Source organism: Bombyx mori, chromosome 11, assembly GCF_030269925.1.
Source record: "Bombyx mori chromosome 11, ASM3026992v2".
Lineage (NCBI taxonomy): Eukaryota > Metazoa > Arthropoda > Insecta > Lepidoptera > Bombycidae > Bombyx > Bombyx mori.
The window spans coordinates 5053194-5070566 of record NC_085117.1 but is presented as its reverse complement, the minus strand read 5'-3'; the positions used below and the strand labels follow the sequence as shown (position 1 = coordinate 5070566).

The following is a 17373-nucleotide window of genomic DNA, read 5'->3' as shown; positions in this document are numbered from 1 at the left end:
ACGCTAACACGTGGTACTTCACTGCGTACTCTCAATGCCGAAGTTCGTTTCGCCGTGTTTATCTTTCATTACAAATGCGATCATTGGAGAAGCTCGTATTTATAAAGAGCCGGGTCAGACCGCCATCGCTCATTGGGACGGTGATCACTCGAAAGAATGGTGAGTTTTGTTTCAAAACCGTAGGCAATCTTATTGAAATCTATATATTAATACGTGAAGAAAGAACTTTGTACCCCTTTTTTCGAAAATTGTGCGGACGGATGAGTATAAAATTTTCTAAACTTATAAAGAACTAGCGGCCCGCTTCAGCTCCGCTCGGGTCTTTAACAAAAATTTCAACGATATTTGACGTTGTTTTATTTTTTAAAATAAAAGAACGCCTATTGCGGCATAACTATAATAATGCTGTCGCGACACTTTTTGTAAATAATAATGTGTTCTACAAAGTCGTAGTACATTATTTTATTCTATCGTCAATAGTTTTCGCAGCGCACGCGATGTAAAGAATATTTTAGGTAATTTTTTTACACCTTGGGTTACATTATTTGAGTTTTAATAAGGATCCCTAAATTTTTTCAAAAAAGATTGTAGCCTGTGTCACTCGGGAATGGTGTAGCTTCCGAACAGTGAAAAATTTTTTCAAATCGCTTCAGTAGCTTCGGAGCCTATTCAATTCAAACAAACAAATCTTTCCTCTTTATAATATTAGTATGGGAGTATAGATATAGAGGAGTGTAGAATGTTAATAGTTATGCATAGAAATGTACATTAAATCAATAAAAATAACATTACAGACACTACTACCATGTATTTGACACACACACGCATGTATAATATTTATTTATTGTCAAACTTTTCTTATTGCTTAAAGTTTGTGGTCAAATTGAGAATAGATTAAATATTGTTTTGTCTTTATTAACATTTGTCTATAGTGGAGTCTTGGTGAAATCTGTGATTATATTATAGAAATTGAAATTGAAGAAATAGACAATAGAATCATAATAGTGTACAAACTTATAATTTCAATTAATTATAGTCGGATTTCGTCTACCAGGGGCCCACTAGTATATTTAAACATATATAAGTATGTTTGTCGGTACCTATTCGTACCTGGTAACTTATTCAGGCGATAACAGATGACGCATGCTTAGTTTCAACAGACTTACGCTGCGATTGTCATAACGGATCAGAATTTACTGGACTTTTTTAAAAATACGAATTACAACACAACATAATTAACATAAGCAAAGGTCGCGGTCAATATCACAAATCTGTTTTGACATTCGTAACGAGATAAAAACTCTGTCACAAGCGGAGCGGGTAGCGTTTTCATTGATGCGACATTTCGCTTACAACGCAACATTTATCTTTGTATTTTTTTTTTGAAGTGAAACTTCTTTATCGGCGTTGGAAAAAAATTTACCGTCACATTTTTCGGTTACGCGTCACATTTTTCCGTTACGCGCCATCTTTTTTGTATTCATGTCTATGATAATAAAATCCTTTTGTTTAAACTTTATCTAATTTAACTTTTTTGTATTCATGTCTATGATAATAAAATCCTTTTGTTTAAACTTTATCTAATTTAACTTTATTTAACCAATTTCTAGAAAGTTGCATGTAGATCATTTTTCGAAAAATAAGGCCATAAAGAAGTTTCACTTCTTACGTGTGTACACTAGTACACGCACACATTTTTTCTTTTTGAAGTGAAACTTCCTTATCGGCGTTGGAAAAAAATTTACCGTCACATTTTTCGGTTACGCGTCACATTTTTCCGTTACGCGCCATCTTTTTTGTATTCATGTCTATGATAATAAAATCCTTTTGTTTAAACTTTATCTAATTTAACTTTTTGAAGTGAAACTTCCTTATCGGCGTTGGAAAAAAATTTACCGTCACATTTTTCGGTTACGCGTCACATTTTTCCGTTACGCGCCATCTTTTTTGTATTCATGTCTATGATAATAAAATCCTTTTGTTTAAACTTTATCTAATTTAACTTTTTTGTATTCATGTCTATGATAATAAAATCCTTTTGTTTAAACTTTATCTAATTTAACTTTATTTAACCAATTTCTAGAAAGTTGCATGTAGATCATTTTTCGAAAAATAAGGCCATAAAGAAGTTTCACTTCTTACGTGTGTACACTAGTACACGCACACATTTTTTATTGCTTGGGTGGACGAGCGCACAGCCCACCTGGTGTTAAGTGGTTACTGGAGCCCATAGACAACTACAACGTAAATCCGCCACCCACCTTGAGATATAAATTCTAAGGTCTCAGCATTACTGCTTCACGACAGAAATAGGCAGGGCGGTGGTACCTACCCGTGCGGACTCACAAGAGGTCCTACCACCAGTAATTAAAGATGCGTTTTATTTTGTATCAGCATCAACAGTTCGATGTTCTTAATTGAACTTCAATTATTATTAAGTTTACGCCATTCAAATGGCTGAAGAAGTTTTTTATGCAATTTTTTCCAAATGTTTAAGCTTTAAATGACTCTCCTGTAAAGCTGCAAAAACGTCGCTCAAACCAAATGGCCTTTCACCCCTCGATATATTTATTAATTAATTGGTTCCGTTGTATCACGTTAGACAATCATCTCCCTGGTTATTAATTGTAAGGTCTAGTACCTTACAATTAATAACCAGGGAGATTGTAAGAACTAATCCATTTTACAGAACTGTCTGCTAGTCACACTCGCCCTTGGCTGCGTCGCGGCTGACGTTTCGCACGTCATTGCCAATGCCAATGCCAATGCCAATCGAGACGCCAAGATAATCAGACAGGAACTGGACGTGAATCCGGACGGCGCCTACCACTGGACGTACGAAACGGAAAACGGCATAGTAGCCGACGAAACTGGCGGCTTGAAGAATCCTCAGGATGTGAGTTCGATCGGTGGTTAAATGGAAATAAATTTGGTAAACTATTTCTGGGTGGTGCTATTCATGCGTGCGGGCTCACAAGACGTTCCCAGATCTTATAATTATGCAAATAGAAATTTGTTTTTGAAGTGAAACTTCCAACTTCCAACAAGGTTGCGTTATACGTTACGGTTGCGTTGCGTTATAACGCTCCTGGGGAGGGGGAATAGAAAGAGACAGAGCGAGAGTGAATACGTGGCACTCGAACGCAAGAGCGTATTATACCTGTTACATACAGGCCAGCGCGAACGTTAGCAACGGGCAGCGTCCAAAATATTAATGAAGTATTTCGAAATATATACATATTTATTTTTCTATCTATAATTTAAAATACATATAATATAAATGTTGAAGATGTCGCATCTCTTGTACACAGCATTCCCTATTACAAGAGCTATCTGATTTAAAGATGAAAAATGAAGAGAGCCACACAATACTACACATCGAAAAAGAAGTTTCACTTCATTCACGCGCACCAAATTGCACGCGCATCGTTTTTTATTATATATATTTTTATTACACGATTTCATTCCTTCACCGTGGAACTAAATCGTGAAGATTTGTCAAGTATTTGATCAGAAAAACTGGTGGCTGCCTGCGAGATTCGAACCCCGGCACAGAGGCGATGCTAGATACGAACGCACCGGCCGTCTTATCCATAAGGCCGCGACGACTTCTCTAAACCAAATCCGTCTCTTCTCCAAGATTCTCAAACTATTTCAATGCCGAATTTCGTAAATTTCGTTTTTACTGGCGGTAAGACCTCTTGTCAATCCGCACGGGTAGATACCACCACCTTGCCTATTTCTACCGTGACGCAGTAGCAGCCGTTGTACTGTAAAAACGGAGACCTTAGAACTTATATGTCAAGGTGGGTGGCGCATTTACGTTATAGATGTCTATGGGCCCCAGTAACCACTAAATACCAGGTGGCTGAAATCCCCTGTATAGTAAATTTTATGAAAATCGTTGGAGCCGTTTCCGAGGTTCAGGTTATATATATTAATATACAAGAATTGCTCGTTTAGAGATATAAGTTAAAACTGGAGGTTTCGCAACCACCCACGGTCATTCAGTAATGTGCGAGCTTATTGTGGTACACTTTATTCACGGTTGTTTGCATAAGAGTTAGTGTATTGCGCAAACGAACGCTCTGAGATCGTGGTCAATGAATAATAATAAAAAAATTGTTATTTTTTGTACGTTATTACAAAGTTAAGTCGTACACTGTGTGCATTACTAATTTGTATATTATTACAAAGTTAAGTCGTACATTTTTTGCATTACTAATAAAAATCTTACGTTACGGACGTTTTTTCCCGGCTAGAGTACCCTTCCGAATCGTCCCATAAGGAACTTTGTTCCAAAAAGAAAACAACGCTAGAGAAGTGGGCCTGTGACAACGATATAGACTCCAGACCAGAGACTAGTCGTCCGATTTTTCAACCAGATCCTCTTGATTCTCAATTTCAGGAGAACCCGATACCGAGCGTCCAGGGCAGGGTCAGCTGGACCGCGCCCGACGGTCAACTCGTCGAGATCCAGTACGTAGCCGACGAGAACGGTTACCAGCCGCAGGTGACCATCACATATTTAAAGTTTCCTCCTAAACACTCCTCGTTCCGGACTACGGCTTAGTGTCGTGGCGAACGTGAATTTTAAATTAGTAGTCCCCCAGTAGTCGAATTTCTACTATAATAATTAATTAAAACTATAAGTTTGAACATTATTATGGTTCTATTGTTGAAGACTTGGTAGACAAAGTACTTCTATAATCACAGATTTCGCCAAGACTACACTATAGACAAATAAAACAATATTAATCCACATTCAATATAACCACAGATTTTAAGCAATAAACAAAAGAGTATATATGCGTGTGTGTCAAAGACATGGTAGCGTGTGTAATGTTTTTTTAAAATTGATTTAATGTATTTTTTATACATAATTAAAAAAAAAATTAGCATTCTGCACTCTTTCTCTATATTCTCTATAAGTGTGGGAAATTTCATACTTCGTCCGCGCAATTTTCGTAAAAAGGGGTACAAAGTTTTTGCTTCACGTATTATTAACATATAGATGTCGGAGAAGCCATAACTATTAACACTGTCGTCAGACATCGTAGGGGCGAATAGGGTGATCGAGCTAAGAGAAATATTGAGTACACCAATCACGTTTGTTGACTTAGAACAATATAGAAATCTTCTCTTGACGTTAGCAAACGAAAACGAATGACAGTTCTTAGAACGGAGGCACCGCTCTTCAAGAAGGCTGGTTGGTGAGTGTAACAGCCTGGCCACGGGACATTCGCCGATACGAATATTCGCGCGGTGCGCACGGCGAAGCGTCTAGCGACTAAAATAAGCGCATAGAAATGTACCTAACAAGCCACGCGCACCGGCGACCGGCGAAGCGACCGGCGAAATGCACCGAGCGAATCGCGCGATGCGGCGGGTGAGCAAAACAAATGCATGAATACGGACGGCGCGAGCCACGGAGTCGAGCGGCAGTCGCGGCGAATAGTACAGTGATTAAATGAGTTTAGTTGTTTTCGCCGCGAAAAATTAACGCCGAAATTTTTATATTTTTTATTTATTTTTTATTTTATATTTTTAAAGTCGTCGTGGCCTAACGGACGTCCGGTGCAATCGTGTTGAGCGATGCACCGGTGTTCGAATATCAGGCGGGTACCAATTTTTGTAATGAAATACGTACTCAACAAATGTTCACGATTGATTTCCACGGTGAAGGAATAACATCGTGTAATAAAAATGAAATCCTCAAAATTATAATTTGCGTAATTACTGGTGGTAGGACCTCTTGTGAGTCCACACGGGTGGGTACTACCACCCTGCCTATTTCTGCCGTGAAGTAGTAATGCGTTTCGGTTTGAAGGGTGAGGCAGCCATTATAACTATACTTGAGACCTTAGAACTTATATCTCAAGGTGGGTGGCGCATTTACGTTGTGGATGTCTATGGGCTCCAGTAACCACTTAACACAAGGTGGGCTGTGAGCTCGTCCACCCATCTAAGCAATAAAAAAAAATAGCTGAAATACTAGCTAGACCAGCTATTTGGAAGTCTAGCCACCCAAAGTATTTCTCGTACTTCTTGTGGAATTCTCCATCTATAGGTATACTCCGATTCTTATTCAAATCATGTACTTCACAATATTTTCCAAATAATAGGTCCTGAACCAAAAAACTATTAATTTGTAAGCAATATCGAGATAATTTCGATATAATAGACATTTCGCTGTCGGACTTCCTTACTAGTCGCGAAGTACCCGTGGCCAGCAAACGGTGCTGCGCGAATGGTCGCCTCGTCCACCGCTTCGCTGTTCGCACCGCCGATCCCCGTGGCCAGGCCGTAATGGCGTCTACGCGCCTCCATCGGCTAGGTTTTGTCGTAGCACGAAGTTAGCCGAGTTCCGACGATACCGCAATCGTGCTGCCATCTCTCGGGAATCGTGCTGCGTTTCGTTTAGCTAAAGTAATGACCGTCTCCGACATATAGATGTTACGATTCGTTTGTGATTAAATGCCTTGGAAATTCCAGGGATCCTTCATTCCCACGCCCCCTCCGATACCCGAAGCCATCGTGAGAGCGCTCCAATACATCCAGGATCACCCTCCTCCGGCCACGCAGAAGAATTAATAGGACCACACAGGGGGCCACCTCCCCACTCCACCAGCTCCTTCATCAGTGGGATACAAACAAACAGGGGGACCGTCATTTTTGCAGTCAGATCCTAACCTGTCCAATGGCGTACAGCTTCGATGACAGCGCATCTTAACATATTTTTTTTTATATCCGTATCTCTAGCAAACAACAAAGCCAGAGATTCATATTTACATTTTTTGTTTTAATTTTAATTATAGTTGATACTCCTGCCCATAAGGGGCTTAAAAACTAGGTCACGCATTCATTCCGAGCCTCTTTATCATACCAGTTCACGCATTTATTCCTCTCGTACTTTCATTCATTCCATTGATACTTTGCATTCCTAGCTACGGCTAATAAAAGGAGGGGACTCCAGATACCAACTCCTCAACCGGGCCGGGAGCTGACCAGGGAACTCCTCGCCCATCAGCGGCAAAGACGAGAAATGTTATATACGAATTCAAGACCACAATTCACGATGACGTCATATGTCGCCGCGCGTTTTGACCTCAAATGACGTCACGAGTGCCGGAGCCACTACCGATTCATTGTCACGAGGCGACTCTGTACTAACATACGACCGACCACACATACTAATAGATTTTTTGTATATGTTAAGTTACAATAATTATATAGTAAAATAAATTTTTATAAATTTGAAATATTTTGTATTGAATTTTATTGTAAAAAAAGCGCGGGGTGCTTTTCAGGATATTATCAAAATAACCCTTCTACTCATATCTGTTCATAAAATATTTATAACTACTGATACTATGCACCCCACGCTTTTTTTACAGTAAAATCATTTTTTCTTACACTATTTTAATTCAAATTAATTAAAATTTATTTTAAATTTTTTTGGTGGATTTTCTATAAAAGCGTATTTTGTTAGTTTTCTTAAACAATTTTATATTTTTAATTTTTTAGTTGAAATTCAACTTTTTCAATTTTTTTTTAATGTTCAATTGTCATCAGTCCTTAGTAAGTACCTATATCAAATTTCGAGTTAATCCGACATTTTGAAATGGGTCAAAATCATGTTGAAAGATTCCGTTACATACTAAGATACACGTCTGAAGCTAATAAAAGCGTATTAAAAAGATGTTTTTTATTTAATTCGCAAAAACACGAACCTTGTATGAGTGAGAGCATTAAAGTAGATCTGGTGGACTGACCTTGGTCCCGCAGCACGGTGACCGCCTCCAGCACGCGCTTGGTGTAGATGCAGGGCTCGTAGTTGTCCATCTCCTGCGTCACCACGGAACATACCCTGCGGCACGAGCGACTGGTCAGTCTACCTGGCACCTGACACTCTCACACAATGGGACTCCGGTCCCTTCAGAGGGGGACGCGCGTACCTGGCGGCCCTCCCCCGGATGGCGCCGGCGGTCCTCTCCAGCGAGTCGGGGTCTCCCTCCTGCAGCGCCACCACGCACTTGTTCACGTCCTCGAGGATGTGGTTCTCTGGGGGGGTGGACACAGACGGTGAGAGCAGAGCGCGGGGGGGCGGGCGGGGTGCGCGCGGGGGACTCACCGCTGACGGCGAGGAAGTCGTCGATGGTGGTGATGTCATCCACGGCCTCGGTGAGCAGACGCACGGCGCGCTCCCAGGCGTGCGCGAAGGCCGCGGCGTTGTCCTGCGCCACGCGCGAGCGGGCCCGCGCCGCCAGCACGCGCGCCGCGTTCACCACCTGCCGCCCCGCCCCACAGTTAGCGGTCAGACAAGTGGCCCATAGACATCAGCAACGTAAATGCCGCCACCACCCATCAAATTACTGTTTCACGGCAGAAATATACAGGACGGTGGTCCAGACCCGTGCGAGCTCACAAGACGAGTGTTTGTTTTAAGTCATAGGTAGGTACTAGTTCTTGTCCTAGCGGGCAAACGAGAGCATACGGCCCACCTGATGGTAAATGGTTACCGTCGCTCATGGACGTTAGTAGGCATGGTCTTTGCGCAACGTAAATGGTTATTGAAACTATCTATAGACAAAATAGCGGTTAGCTAGTTTCGCCGTCCTGCAATAACCTGCTAACATCTACTACCTCAATCCCGTCACCGATCACGAACACAAATCACACAGCGTTCGGTAATATTCGTTTAACTTCGTACCGCTCGGTCGGCAGCTATCGCGATTCGCGACGCGCAGCGCAAACATCGGTTCGATCGAAATAGACAATCATCATTTTGTCTCTTTCACGCACACGACTGAGATGCATTTGACCTTTGACTTTAGCCCTTAAAGCTCTTAAAATAAGATTTAAAAAATTAAATTATAAGTGCAAGTTGAAGTCGAATTTTGTGGCCTTGAACCAGTTATTCACGAGTCGCGTGTTTAGCGACAAAGTGTTTTAAAAACGAGGCGAAGTTTTAAGTTTAATTACCAATTGAATAGTTAAAAATATAAAGTGTATAGTTGTGTAATAAATTAAGTTTATAGACCTTGTAAAAATCTATTATAAAGTACTACTTACTCTCTTTAAAGGCGCTTTAAAGAAGTAAAGCCAACATATCCTATCCATAAAGATTACAAATAAAGTCGTAATTACTGAAATATTAATCGCGACGCTAGCTCGTTCGTGTGCACATTAGTTTACTGCTAAACAAAACCCGCTATTGCTCGCTAATGAAATAGCGCGTTTCAAAAGCCGCTATTGACATTTGATAGCTAGTTTCGTTTCGCTAACCGAAAATGCCGCTACAGCCCACCGCTAGACGTTAGTAATGCCAGGGGCAAGCTAATCCGGTGCCTACCGTTAAGATTAGAGATTTCGACCTCATATGTCAAAGTAGGTGGTGCTATCCACGTTATATTTGTAAATTCCAGTACAATAACCCCTTAACATCGGGTGACCATACCCTCACCAACTACAGGAGTAAAGTAATAACGATAGCTCCAATTTCGCTAAACAAAATCGCACAAAAGTCTCGGGCCTCTGAGGCACTCCGCCGGCGCCGCTCCCACCGTGTCGACACACCAAACAGCTTCCTTTGTCTTTGCAATAAAGGTCAAATTTAATAACATTCGCCGTAATACGATCGCATCATTACTCGTATTTTTTGTTTGAAAATGGGTTCAACGGATTAGTTATTTTTTATTTTGCTCTGTCGCGTCTGACCGAATGCCTAACGGTTCTTTTATTGTATTAATTCAAGCTGTCAACAATCAGACAAAGCGATTAACAAGTTAGTTTTTGAGGGTAGTAATTAGGCTTTAATTTTCTTGAGGTCCCCCTCACGTCCCCCGCGGTCCCCACCTGCGGACACAGCGCCTCGATGTGGTCGGCGGCGTGGCGCACCATCTTCACACCGTCCTCGTTGTTCGACATGGAGCACACCAGATTCGCCACCTGCAACGACAACAACAACAATAAATTCCATATCAAAACCACCAGCACGCTGCGGCTGCGGGGGCGCCGCTCACCTCGACGAGTTTGTTGGCATGCTCCGTGAACACGAGGGCGTACTCCTCGACCTCCTTCTCGTTGCCGTTCCGAGCCGCCTCCATCAGCACCAGCAGCGGCACGTTCGTCTCCAGGAAACTACAAGACAATGTATATATAGAGCACACTGTAGACAGTAGACGAGGGGGGTCGTCCTCCGGGGACCGCACCTGTCGGACACGTGGTCCACCACCGCCTTGCGCAGCTGTCTCCGCAGGTCCCGCGTCTTGCGGCACATGGACTCGATGGCGCGCTCCAGCCCCGACGACTGCTCCTTCTTGCCGGCCTGGGGGGCACGGAAGGGAGCCGTGGTTACTGCACTATGTCATTGATTCATGTACTAGGAAGACCTCAAACACGACTCACGTTGGCCATGTACTCGTGCAGCAGGTCCTGCAGCGCCTGGCGCACGGCGTTGCACTCCGCCACGATGCGCTCGCGCCGCTCGTCCCTGCAACACGGGGGTGGTGAGCGGAGGCCGGGGTGGGGGCAGGGGGACTGGGGCGGGGGACCTCACCTGGTGCACGAGCTGTCGGCCATGAGTGCGGCCCCGGAGATGATGGACTCCAGCCTCTCCTCCAGCGAAGGTCGAGTGCGCAGCTCCGAATACTGTAAGGGCTCCATGACCATACGTTCCTGACAACATTCGATTAGTAAACGACCTCAACACTTAAAATTCTCAAGATGCGTCTTATTCGTCACTCCACGTGTCAATCAAATAAAAGTCGTGAGAGCTGTAGATATTATTTTGACTAGGTTAGCAAATTGATATCAACATCTCAAGTTCCAACAAAAAAAATTTTCTTAAGCCTCTGACCATCATCAAACTACATCAACCTCACGAAGTCTAACCGCAGACCTCAAAAGAGAGCGTCCTATTGTTTCAGAGACAGTGCACGCTAATCTAAATGTTCTAATTATTCCCTCCCCCTCCCCCACTCACGTCGAAGTCGTCGAGGGCCTGGGCCAGCTCCCCAGGGCCGTCTGTCGCGCGGCTGCTCCCTGGAACAACAACACAGCGTGAGCACGAACGCACCTCGGCCCACACGGGCGGGGACTGGTTGGGGGCTCACCGTCGGGCAGTGGCTGTCCCTTGGCGACGGAGGCGATGGTGTCGACGGCGCAGCAGACCTGGCGCAGCACGTAGTCGCGGTTGGCCTTGGCCGCGGCCAGCTCCGGGTGGCGCACGTACACCTGCGGACGGAAGCGCGCGGTGAGGGCGGGCCGGGCGGGGGGGACGCTCCTCTGCCATGTGAATTACCTTAGAGGCTGTCAATAACATCGTCGAGTGCTTCTTCAGCACGGCCCGGGCTGCGGCCAGCTCGTCCTTCATGCGGGGCTCCTGGAACATATGCAGTGCGTGATGCTTCGTAATAGACCCATATTTATCTTCGAAGAGTAATGTGTACCTTGAGCTCGTTCTGCCGCTTCCCTGCCGCGGCGGAGAGCTGCGCGGCGGAGTGGCCGAACTGCCGCGCCAGCTCCACCACCTCCGACTGGGACGACGCAGCCTTTAACTTGTCCAGATCCTGCTCCACCTGAGGACAGCTCCGAGGTTAGAGCCGAGCGTCACTGGCCTCAAATCTTTGACAAATTGATCTACTCGCATTCCCTCACACAAGCAGTACACCTTGAACATTTTGTTTTGATTCCGACCTGAAGGCAGAAATTAATCTACAACATAATGTCCACTGACCATAGGGAAGTAACGAAAAACAAAAATCAATAGTTACTTCATCCCAACAGACTGTTGACTTCTCTGATAACATCAGGTTACTGATGACTTCCTCTAAAAAACTGAAGTCATGAAAACTTTTTTTTAAAATCCTGAAAATGCACAATTAAATCTCATCATATACCACCAAACTGTCTCATATTGCATTATTTTCAGATGGTATACCCGAAATATACAAGGTTTTCCTCTTTAACTTACCGCAGTGAGCTTGGACAGCAGCAGATGCACGTCCACCATGTCCGCCAGGATGAGGAGGCGCGTGACGGCGGACAGTAGCCCCCGGGCCGCGCGCACCATGCCGGAGCGCACCGAGGAAGCGCACGGCTGGTCCGAGAACTCGCGAGCCGAGACGCTCATTGTCGCTCCTGACCCATCACCGATAAACGCATTAGTTTATGTGAGTGTTTGGAAACGCATAAACTAGCCCATGCAACATATTGTTATGCCCACAGTCTACTGTTATGCAGTATGGGAAAGGCAAATATAAAGGTACAGAAAATGAATCTATTTCTAAGCGACTAAATGACTGAGACATACAATTAAAAAGAAAATAAGGAAGAGTAAGCAACCCAGGGGCTTAGTAACAGAAATCGACATAATTATGAGCACTGGGCACCAATGACCTACATGGCAATCGAAGGATAGATTAAAAACAAACAATTATCCATGTATCAAACTTACCGGCTTTCCTTACATCTTCGACAGCCGTCAGCATCTGCTGAGTGATCTCTGGATTCTCATAGGCTATGGTCTGACCTCGTTCTATGAAGATCTCCGTGGCTCGTTCCACAGTAGCCACTAATGCGCTCGCACGCTTTGACTTGCCAGCTGTGAACACATACATACTTCAATGACATTTATTGCTCAGATGGGTAGACGAGCTCACAGCCCAGATGGTGTTAAGTGGTTACCGGAGCCCATAGACATCTACAACGTAAATACGCCACCAACCTTGAGATATGAGTTCTAAGGGGTCAGAATAGTTACAACGGCTGCCCCACCCTTCAAATCAAAACGCATTACTGCTTCACGACAAAGATAGGCAGGGTGGTAGTACCTACCCGTGCGGACTCACAAGAGGTCCTACCACCAGTAATTACGCAAATTATAATTTTGCGGGTTTGATTTTTATTACACGATGTCATTCATTCGCCGTGGAAGTCAAACGTGAACATTTTTTAAGTACGTATTTTAGTACAAAAATTGGTACCCGGCTGCGGGATTCGAAGACCGGTGCATCGCTATATACGAATGCACCGAACGTCTCATCCTTTAGGCCATGATGACGTCAAAACTCACAAACCGTAATCATCAACATTCCAAGAATGATATTTATAAGAATAGGGCCTTATACAGGTATCAGAATATCCCCCTTGATATACGAAGTCTCAATCGAAGTTAATTTTATCCACAATTATAATTTCTTTCAACCGAGTCTAATTTCTATGTGACAGCTTATAGGTTAAGCCACTTGCCAGTAAAAATCCCATCAAACCCTATAAAACCATTTCAGTTATTAAGTGGAAGAAATGGTGATCTGTCTATCTGATAGTCAATCTTTATGTATATAGTAGCTGACCTGGCAGACTTCGTAGTGCCTCAATCGATAAATAAAAGATCTAAGCTTTTATATAAAATAAACTTAAAACAAGGTGAGTACAGCATATACATTGTAGACGTCCATGGGCTCCAAACCACTTAACACCAGCTGGGTTCTCAGCTCATCCAACCATCTAAGCAATGATAAAAAAATATTCAGTTTTATTGTTGTTTTATATATTGCCAATGTAAAATCAGTAAGTACTCACGTCTCTTCTTTTTGGCGTCCCGGTCTTTGTTATTTACTAGGGTAGTGACTTGGAGCACTAGAGGTTCCAGTGTGCGTTCCACTGACATGGTTCTGATCTCCAAGTTGCGAGGATCCCATTTCAGGGACAAGGTACCTGTTGTGCCATACTGATCCGTCATAGTCGCCATCGTTGACTGTAAAAGAAGAAAGAACTAAAACTAAGATCCCAAAATCAATTAAATCACTTCTTGGTCGAAAATACTTGTCTTCACTAAATAAATTTACAGAAATACATATTTTTGAGATGTCACTTTGATACACTATTTGTTTTAATTTCTATAGAAATCAATTTACAAAACTCATAAAATCAAAATATTATTCTTCCATGTATAAAAAAAAATCAGTTGTCTGTAAAGTCGGTTTACTGACGATAGTTGAACATGACAACGTCATAAGAAAATACTGATGGAATGGTTTCATTTTTCAATTATCGTTGCTATAAGCAATTGACACCACATTCACTTTTCACTGAACTTCATACTTGACGAAAACATGTAAATGTTATTATATAGCAACTGTCCACGCAGGTGCATCGCTCATTCAAGTAGGAGAGAGACAGATGTCGAACTCTGCCGAACGCGGAGGCCGATTGTGCCTCTTTGTCGCTCGTTGCACGCTCTCGCTTGCACTTCAAGCCTTAAATGGAACGCCTCAGAGCGAGTTAACGCCGCATGATGTCATGTTTTTTCGTGCGTGAAGCCGGCTCCATCGAATTATAAGACGTTGTCACGTCAATATTTTCTGCATCATATAATACCCTCTTCTTCTTTTTCTTCACCTTGTCCCACTAAATGACGTCGGCACAGCTTATTTTTCTATTTCGTTCTCTTCTATCAACAGTCAGCTCAACACTCACTCCTCTCTCTCTCTCATTCCCACATTCCATCTATGTATTCTTCGGTCGACCTCTTCCTCTCTACCTTGCACTACCATTTCCATACATCTCCTAGTCACATACATCATTTCTCTACATGTCACATGTCCATACCAAACTAATTGTTCGTTTTTTTATTTATTAATTAGCGGAGCTACTTTCACACTTCCTCTGATATACTCATTCCTTACCTTGTTCATTCTTGTCACTTCACACATCCGTCTCAACATTCGGATCTCTGCCGCATGCACCCTACCAACCATAATTACAATATTGTATTTTCTTCAGTTTTCATGAGTCACAGAATTAAAAACGCTATATTAAAAAGCAGTTTGAATTTTACTCCGAATATATTCAATTTCAGAACCTTGCAACAATCTAGAGTGTTTTGATTAAAGAGTCTTTCATGGTATTTTGACTTGATTTTAAAACAACGTCAAATCTAAATTCATACAGTATTTACGGCGAAATAATGGTAAAATGAAGATTTTTACTGCTACTGGTGGTAGCGAGCTTAGGATCACATCGCATATCGACACGGACAATGCCTACAGGCTATTTTTAATTATCGGTTTAACAAAAACAGATAAAGGTGTTAATATCAACATTAACTTTCACGTCAATAATGATCTATTCATGGGAATGGTGACTCATAAAAACCAGGCTTACGGAAATGTTGAAATCAGAACAATAAATTAATTATCACGTTCTACTAGTTTTTCTATCTTTTCACTCACAATATACTGTTTATTTTGTTTGAATTTGTATACAACACGTATTTCTTGAATGCTATTGATATTATACAGACAAAATCGGTTGACATTAGTGTTATAAATAGTTGGTAATAAGAAAGGCCGATTTTATTTCATCGGTTTGTATAATGTCAACATAAAGAAAATAACTTTTACCTTGTTTTCACACCGTTGCAATGAAAATACGACACTAACACTACTTTTTCAATAAAAAACAAGTTTATTTTTAATTAAATTCGTAAAATAACACAATTTTAAAAGGCAAGAAATGGGTAAAATGGAAAACAATTGCTCTAGGCGTGTCTAACAATTCTAACATCAATACGATGACCACAGATCTTTTTTTTTTTGTAGTTTATGGCCTGGTATCTAGACCTTTAGGCCAGACCACAGATCTTAAATATTAAGTGCCACAGATCATAAAACATACACTTAAATTAAAAAACTAGTGATAAATTAGTAAAACTTTGTGTATGTGTGTATTTCTATTGTAAAATATTTGAGAATATTGTTGGTAGGTAGTATTCGTAATGCTCGTATATATCGATGCTGTTCATATTGAATTGATTTACTGCTTTTTTATTTAACTAATGTTAGGAAGACCACAAGGACACAGAACCGACGAATCCATTCTTATCGAGCTTAAGATTCCGATGCAGCTTACCACTATATGCCCGCAGAGGAGTCTCAAATTCCTTGGACACATTACCGGAAAGATAGGCGACAATTTAGAAAAGCTGCTGGTAACAGGCAAGGTTTGAAGTCGTCGTGGCCTAAAGGTTAAGACGTCCGGTGCATTCGTGTTGAGTGATGCACCGGTGTTCGAATCTCAGGCGGGGGTATCAATTTTTCTAATGAAATATGTACTCAACAAATGTTTACGATTGACTTCCATGGTGAAGGAATAACATCGTGTAATAAACATCAAACCCGCAAAATTATTATTTGCGTAATTACTGGTGGTAGGACCTCTTGTGAGTCTGCGCGAGTAGGTACCATCACCCTGCCTATTACTGCCGTGAAGCAGTAAGGTGTTTTGGTTTGAAGAGTGGGGCAGCCGTTGTAACTATACCAAGGTGGGTGGCGCATTTACGTTGTAGATGTCTAAGGGCTCCAGTAACCACTTAATACAAGGTGGGCTGTGAGCTCGTCCACACATCTAAGCAATATATTAAGCAATCATTTTTCATATTAAAACAGAATTAACGAAGAAAATACACTTCGATAAAGCGGCACGACACGAGAACCCTCTCATCGCGACCGCCGGTAACTATAGTAGAATTATTTTGTCCGTGCAGTTTGGGTCATAAAAATCGGAGCGGTGAAGCGAGTATTTCGCTCTCTCTTCCACTCACGAGCCTTATGGACGGGCATAGTGATGCACATTATTGTTGTCGATAAGCGTTATCGATAGTATATTTAATTTTGTCTTTTTGTGGGTTAGCGATAAAAATGAAAGAAAAAATCACTAATCGAACACTTACACCACATATCGCCGCAGCAAGTTAACGAGAACGGCAGAAATTAACACTTTGTAACTTTTCGGGACCTATTCTTATTTTGAGTGAAAAAATTTAACACATTGTTGATAACACGTGCAAATATTATTTTGAATAAATTCTGCCATTTTGATACAAAACATAGGAGTAGCCATTGTGTAACTAAAGAAATTCATAGAACGAATGCATAAAAACACATTTCTCTTCGACATAATGTACTATAATTTGCAAGTAAGTACAAATGACTCATAACATAACAGTGTCTCACTACCCTTCGTATACCACCCCGCCGCCATGTACCTGCCTCCGATGACTCATGTTTTTATCGAAAATGGCCTTGCGCCCGCGCAACATGCTCACCGCCCTACTCGGGCTATGTTTTATGACTCAAACTGCACGGACAAAACGATTCTACTATACATTCCCGATCCTGCGGAAAGAATGGAAAGCAGTCGACGTCGCCCCAAACACGTCATTTCGGATCCTTCCGATCCACTAACGGTGCTTTTAGGTACCTCAAGCGCCGGTCACCGTTCTCATTGAACCCGTCGCTTGCGACGAAGGGCTCGACGAGTAAATTAACCCTCAGACACAGCCCACTGAGTTTCTCGCGGGATCCT

At 42.2% G+C, this 17373-nt stretch overlaps 2 protein-coding genes across 7 annotated transcripts in view; one reads left to right on the top strand and one right to left on the bottom strand.

Moving 5' to 3' along the window:
• LOC101741145 (catenin alpha) overlaps positions 1–15604 on the bottom strand; it is a 29611-nt gene extending 14007 nt beyond the window's left edge. For 2 of the 3 annotated variants that reach the window (XM_038013821.2, XM_038013820.2), the window contains exons 1-16: positions 15411–15601; positions 13588–13762; positions 12461–12607; positions 11978–12144; positions 11454–11582; positions 11306–11386; positions 11118–11238; positions 10988–11046; positions 10562–10680; positions 10411–10495; positions 10215–10330; positions 10026–10143; positions 9859–9951; positions 8135–8291; positions 7959–8064; positions 7776–7870 (exon numbers count right to left, since the gene is read on the bottom strand). In XM_038013821.2, coding sequence (XP_037869749.1) covers positions 7776–7870; positions 7959–8064; positions 8135–8291; positions 9859–9951; positions 10026–10143; positions 10215–10330; positions 10411–10495; positions 10562–10680; positions 10988–11046; positions 11118–11238; positions 11306–11386; positions 11454–11582; positions 11978–12144; positions 12461–12607; positions 13588–13756 — 1762 coding nt within the window. In that variant the 5' untranslated portion in view covers positions 13757–13762; positions 15411–15601. Of the gene's footprint in view, positions 1–7775; positions 7871–7958; positions 8065–8134; positions 8292–9858; positions 9952–10025; positions 10144–10214; positions 10331–10410; positions 10496–10561; positions 10681–10987; positions 11047–11117; positions 11239–11305; positions 11387–11453; positions 11583–11977; positions 12145–12460; positions 12608–13587; positions 13763–15410 lie in introns of all 3 variants that reach the window. The other variant, XR_009974226.1, reaches the window with a different exon arrangement.
• On the top strand, positions 12–7700 carry CPR6 (cuticular protein RR-1 motif 6). 4 transcript variants are annotated; one of them, XR_009974143.1, is made up of 5 exons: positions 12–159; positions 2690–2896; positions 4409–4513; positions 6496–6752; positions 6977–7700. XR_009974143.1 is itself a non-coding variant. In XM_012688663.4 (4 exons), exons 1-4 carry the CDS (start codon positions 157–159, stop codon positions 6592–6594), a joined length of 414 nt encoding a protein of 137 aa, XP_012544117.1. In that variant the 5' UTR covers positions 12–156; the 3' UTR covers positions 6595–7700. The 4 variants fall into 4 exon arrangements, 2 of the variants coding, with proteins under 2 accessions (XP_012544117.1, NP_001166742.1); XR_009974142.1 differs by having other exon boundaries at positions 6964–7700; XM_012688663.4 differs by having other exon boundaries at positions 6496–7700.
• Positions 15605–17373: the final 1769 nt, after the last annotated feature.

What these genes read in the sequence shown, in the direction of transcription:
- CPR6 (NM_001173271.1), top strand. Translation starts at nt 1,087, where the DNA reads ATGTTTGTCGGTACCTATTCGTACCTG. An exon ending in TCGGTACCTATTCGTACCTG is followed by an intron (nt 1,114 to 2,689) that starts GTAACTTATTCA and finishes TCCATTTTACAG; the next exon opens with AACTGTCTGCTAGTCACACT. An exon ending in GCTTGAAGAATCCTCAGGAT is followed by an intron (nt 2,897 to 4,408) that starts GTGAGTTCGATC and finishes TCTCAATTTCAG; the next exon opens with GAGAACCCGATACCGAGCGT.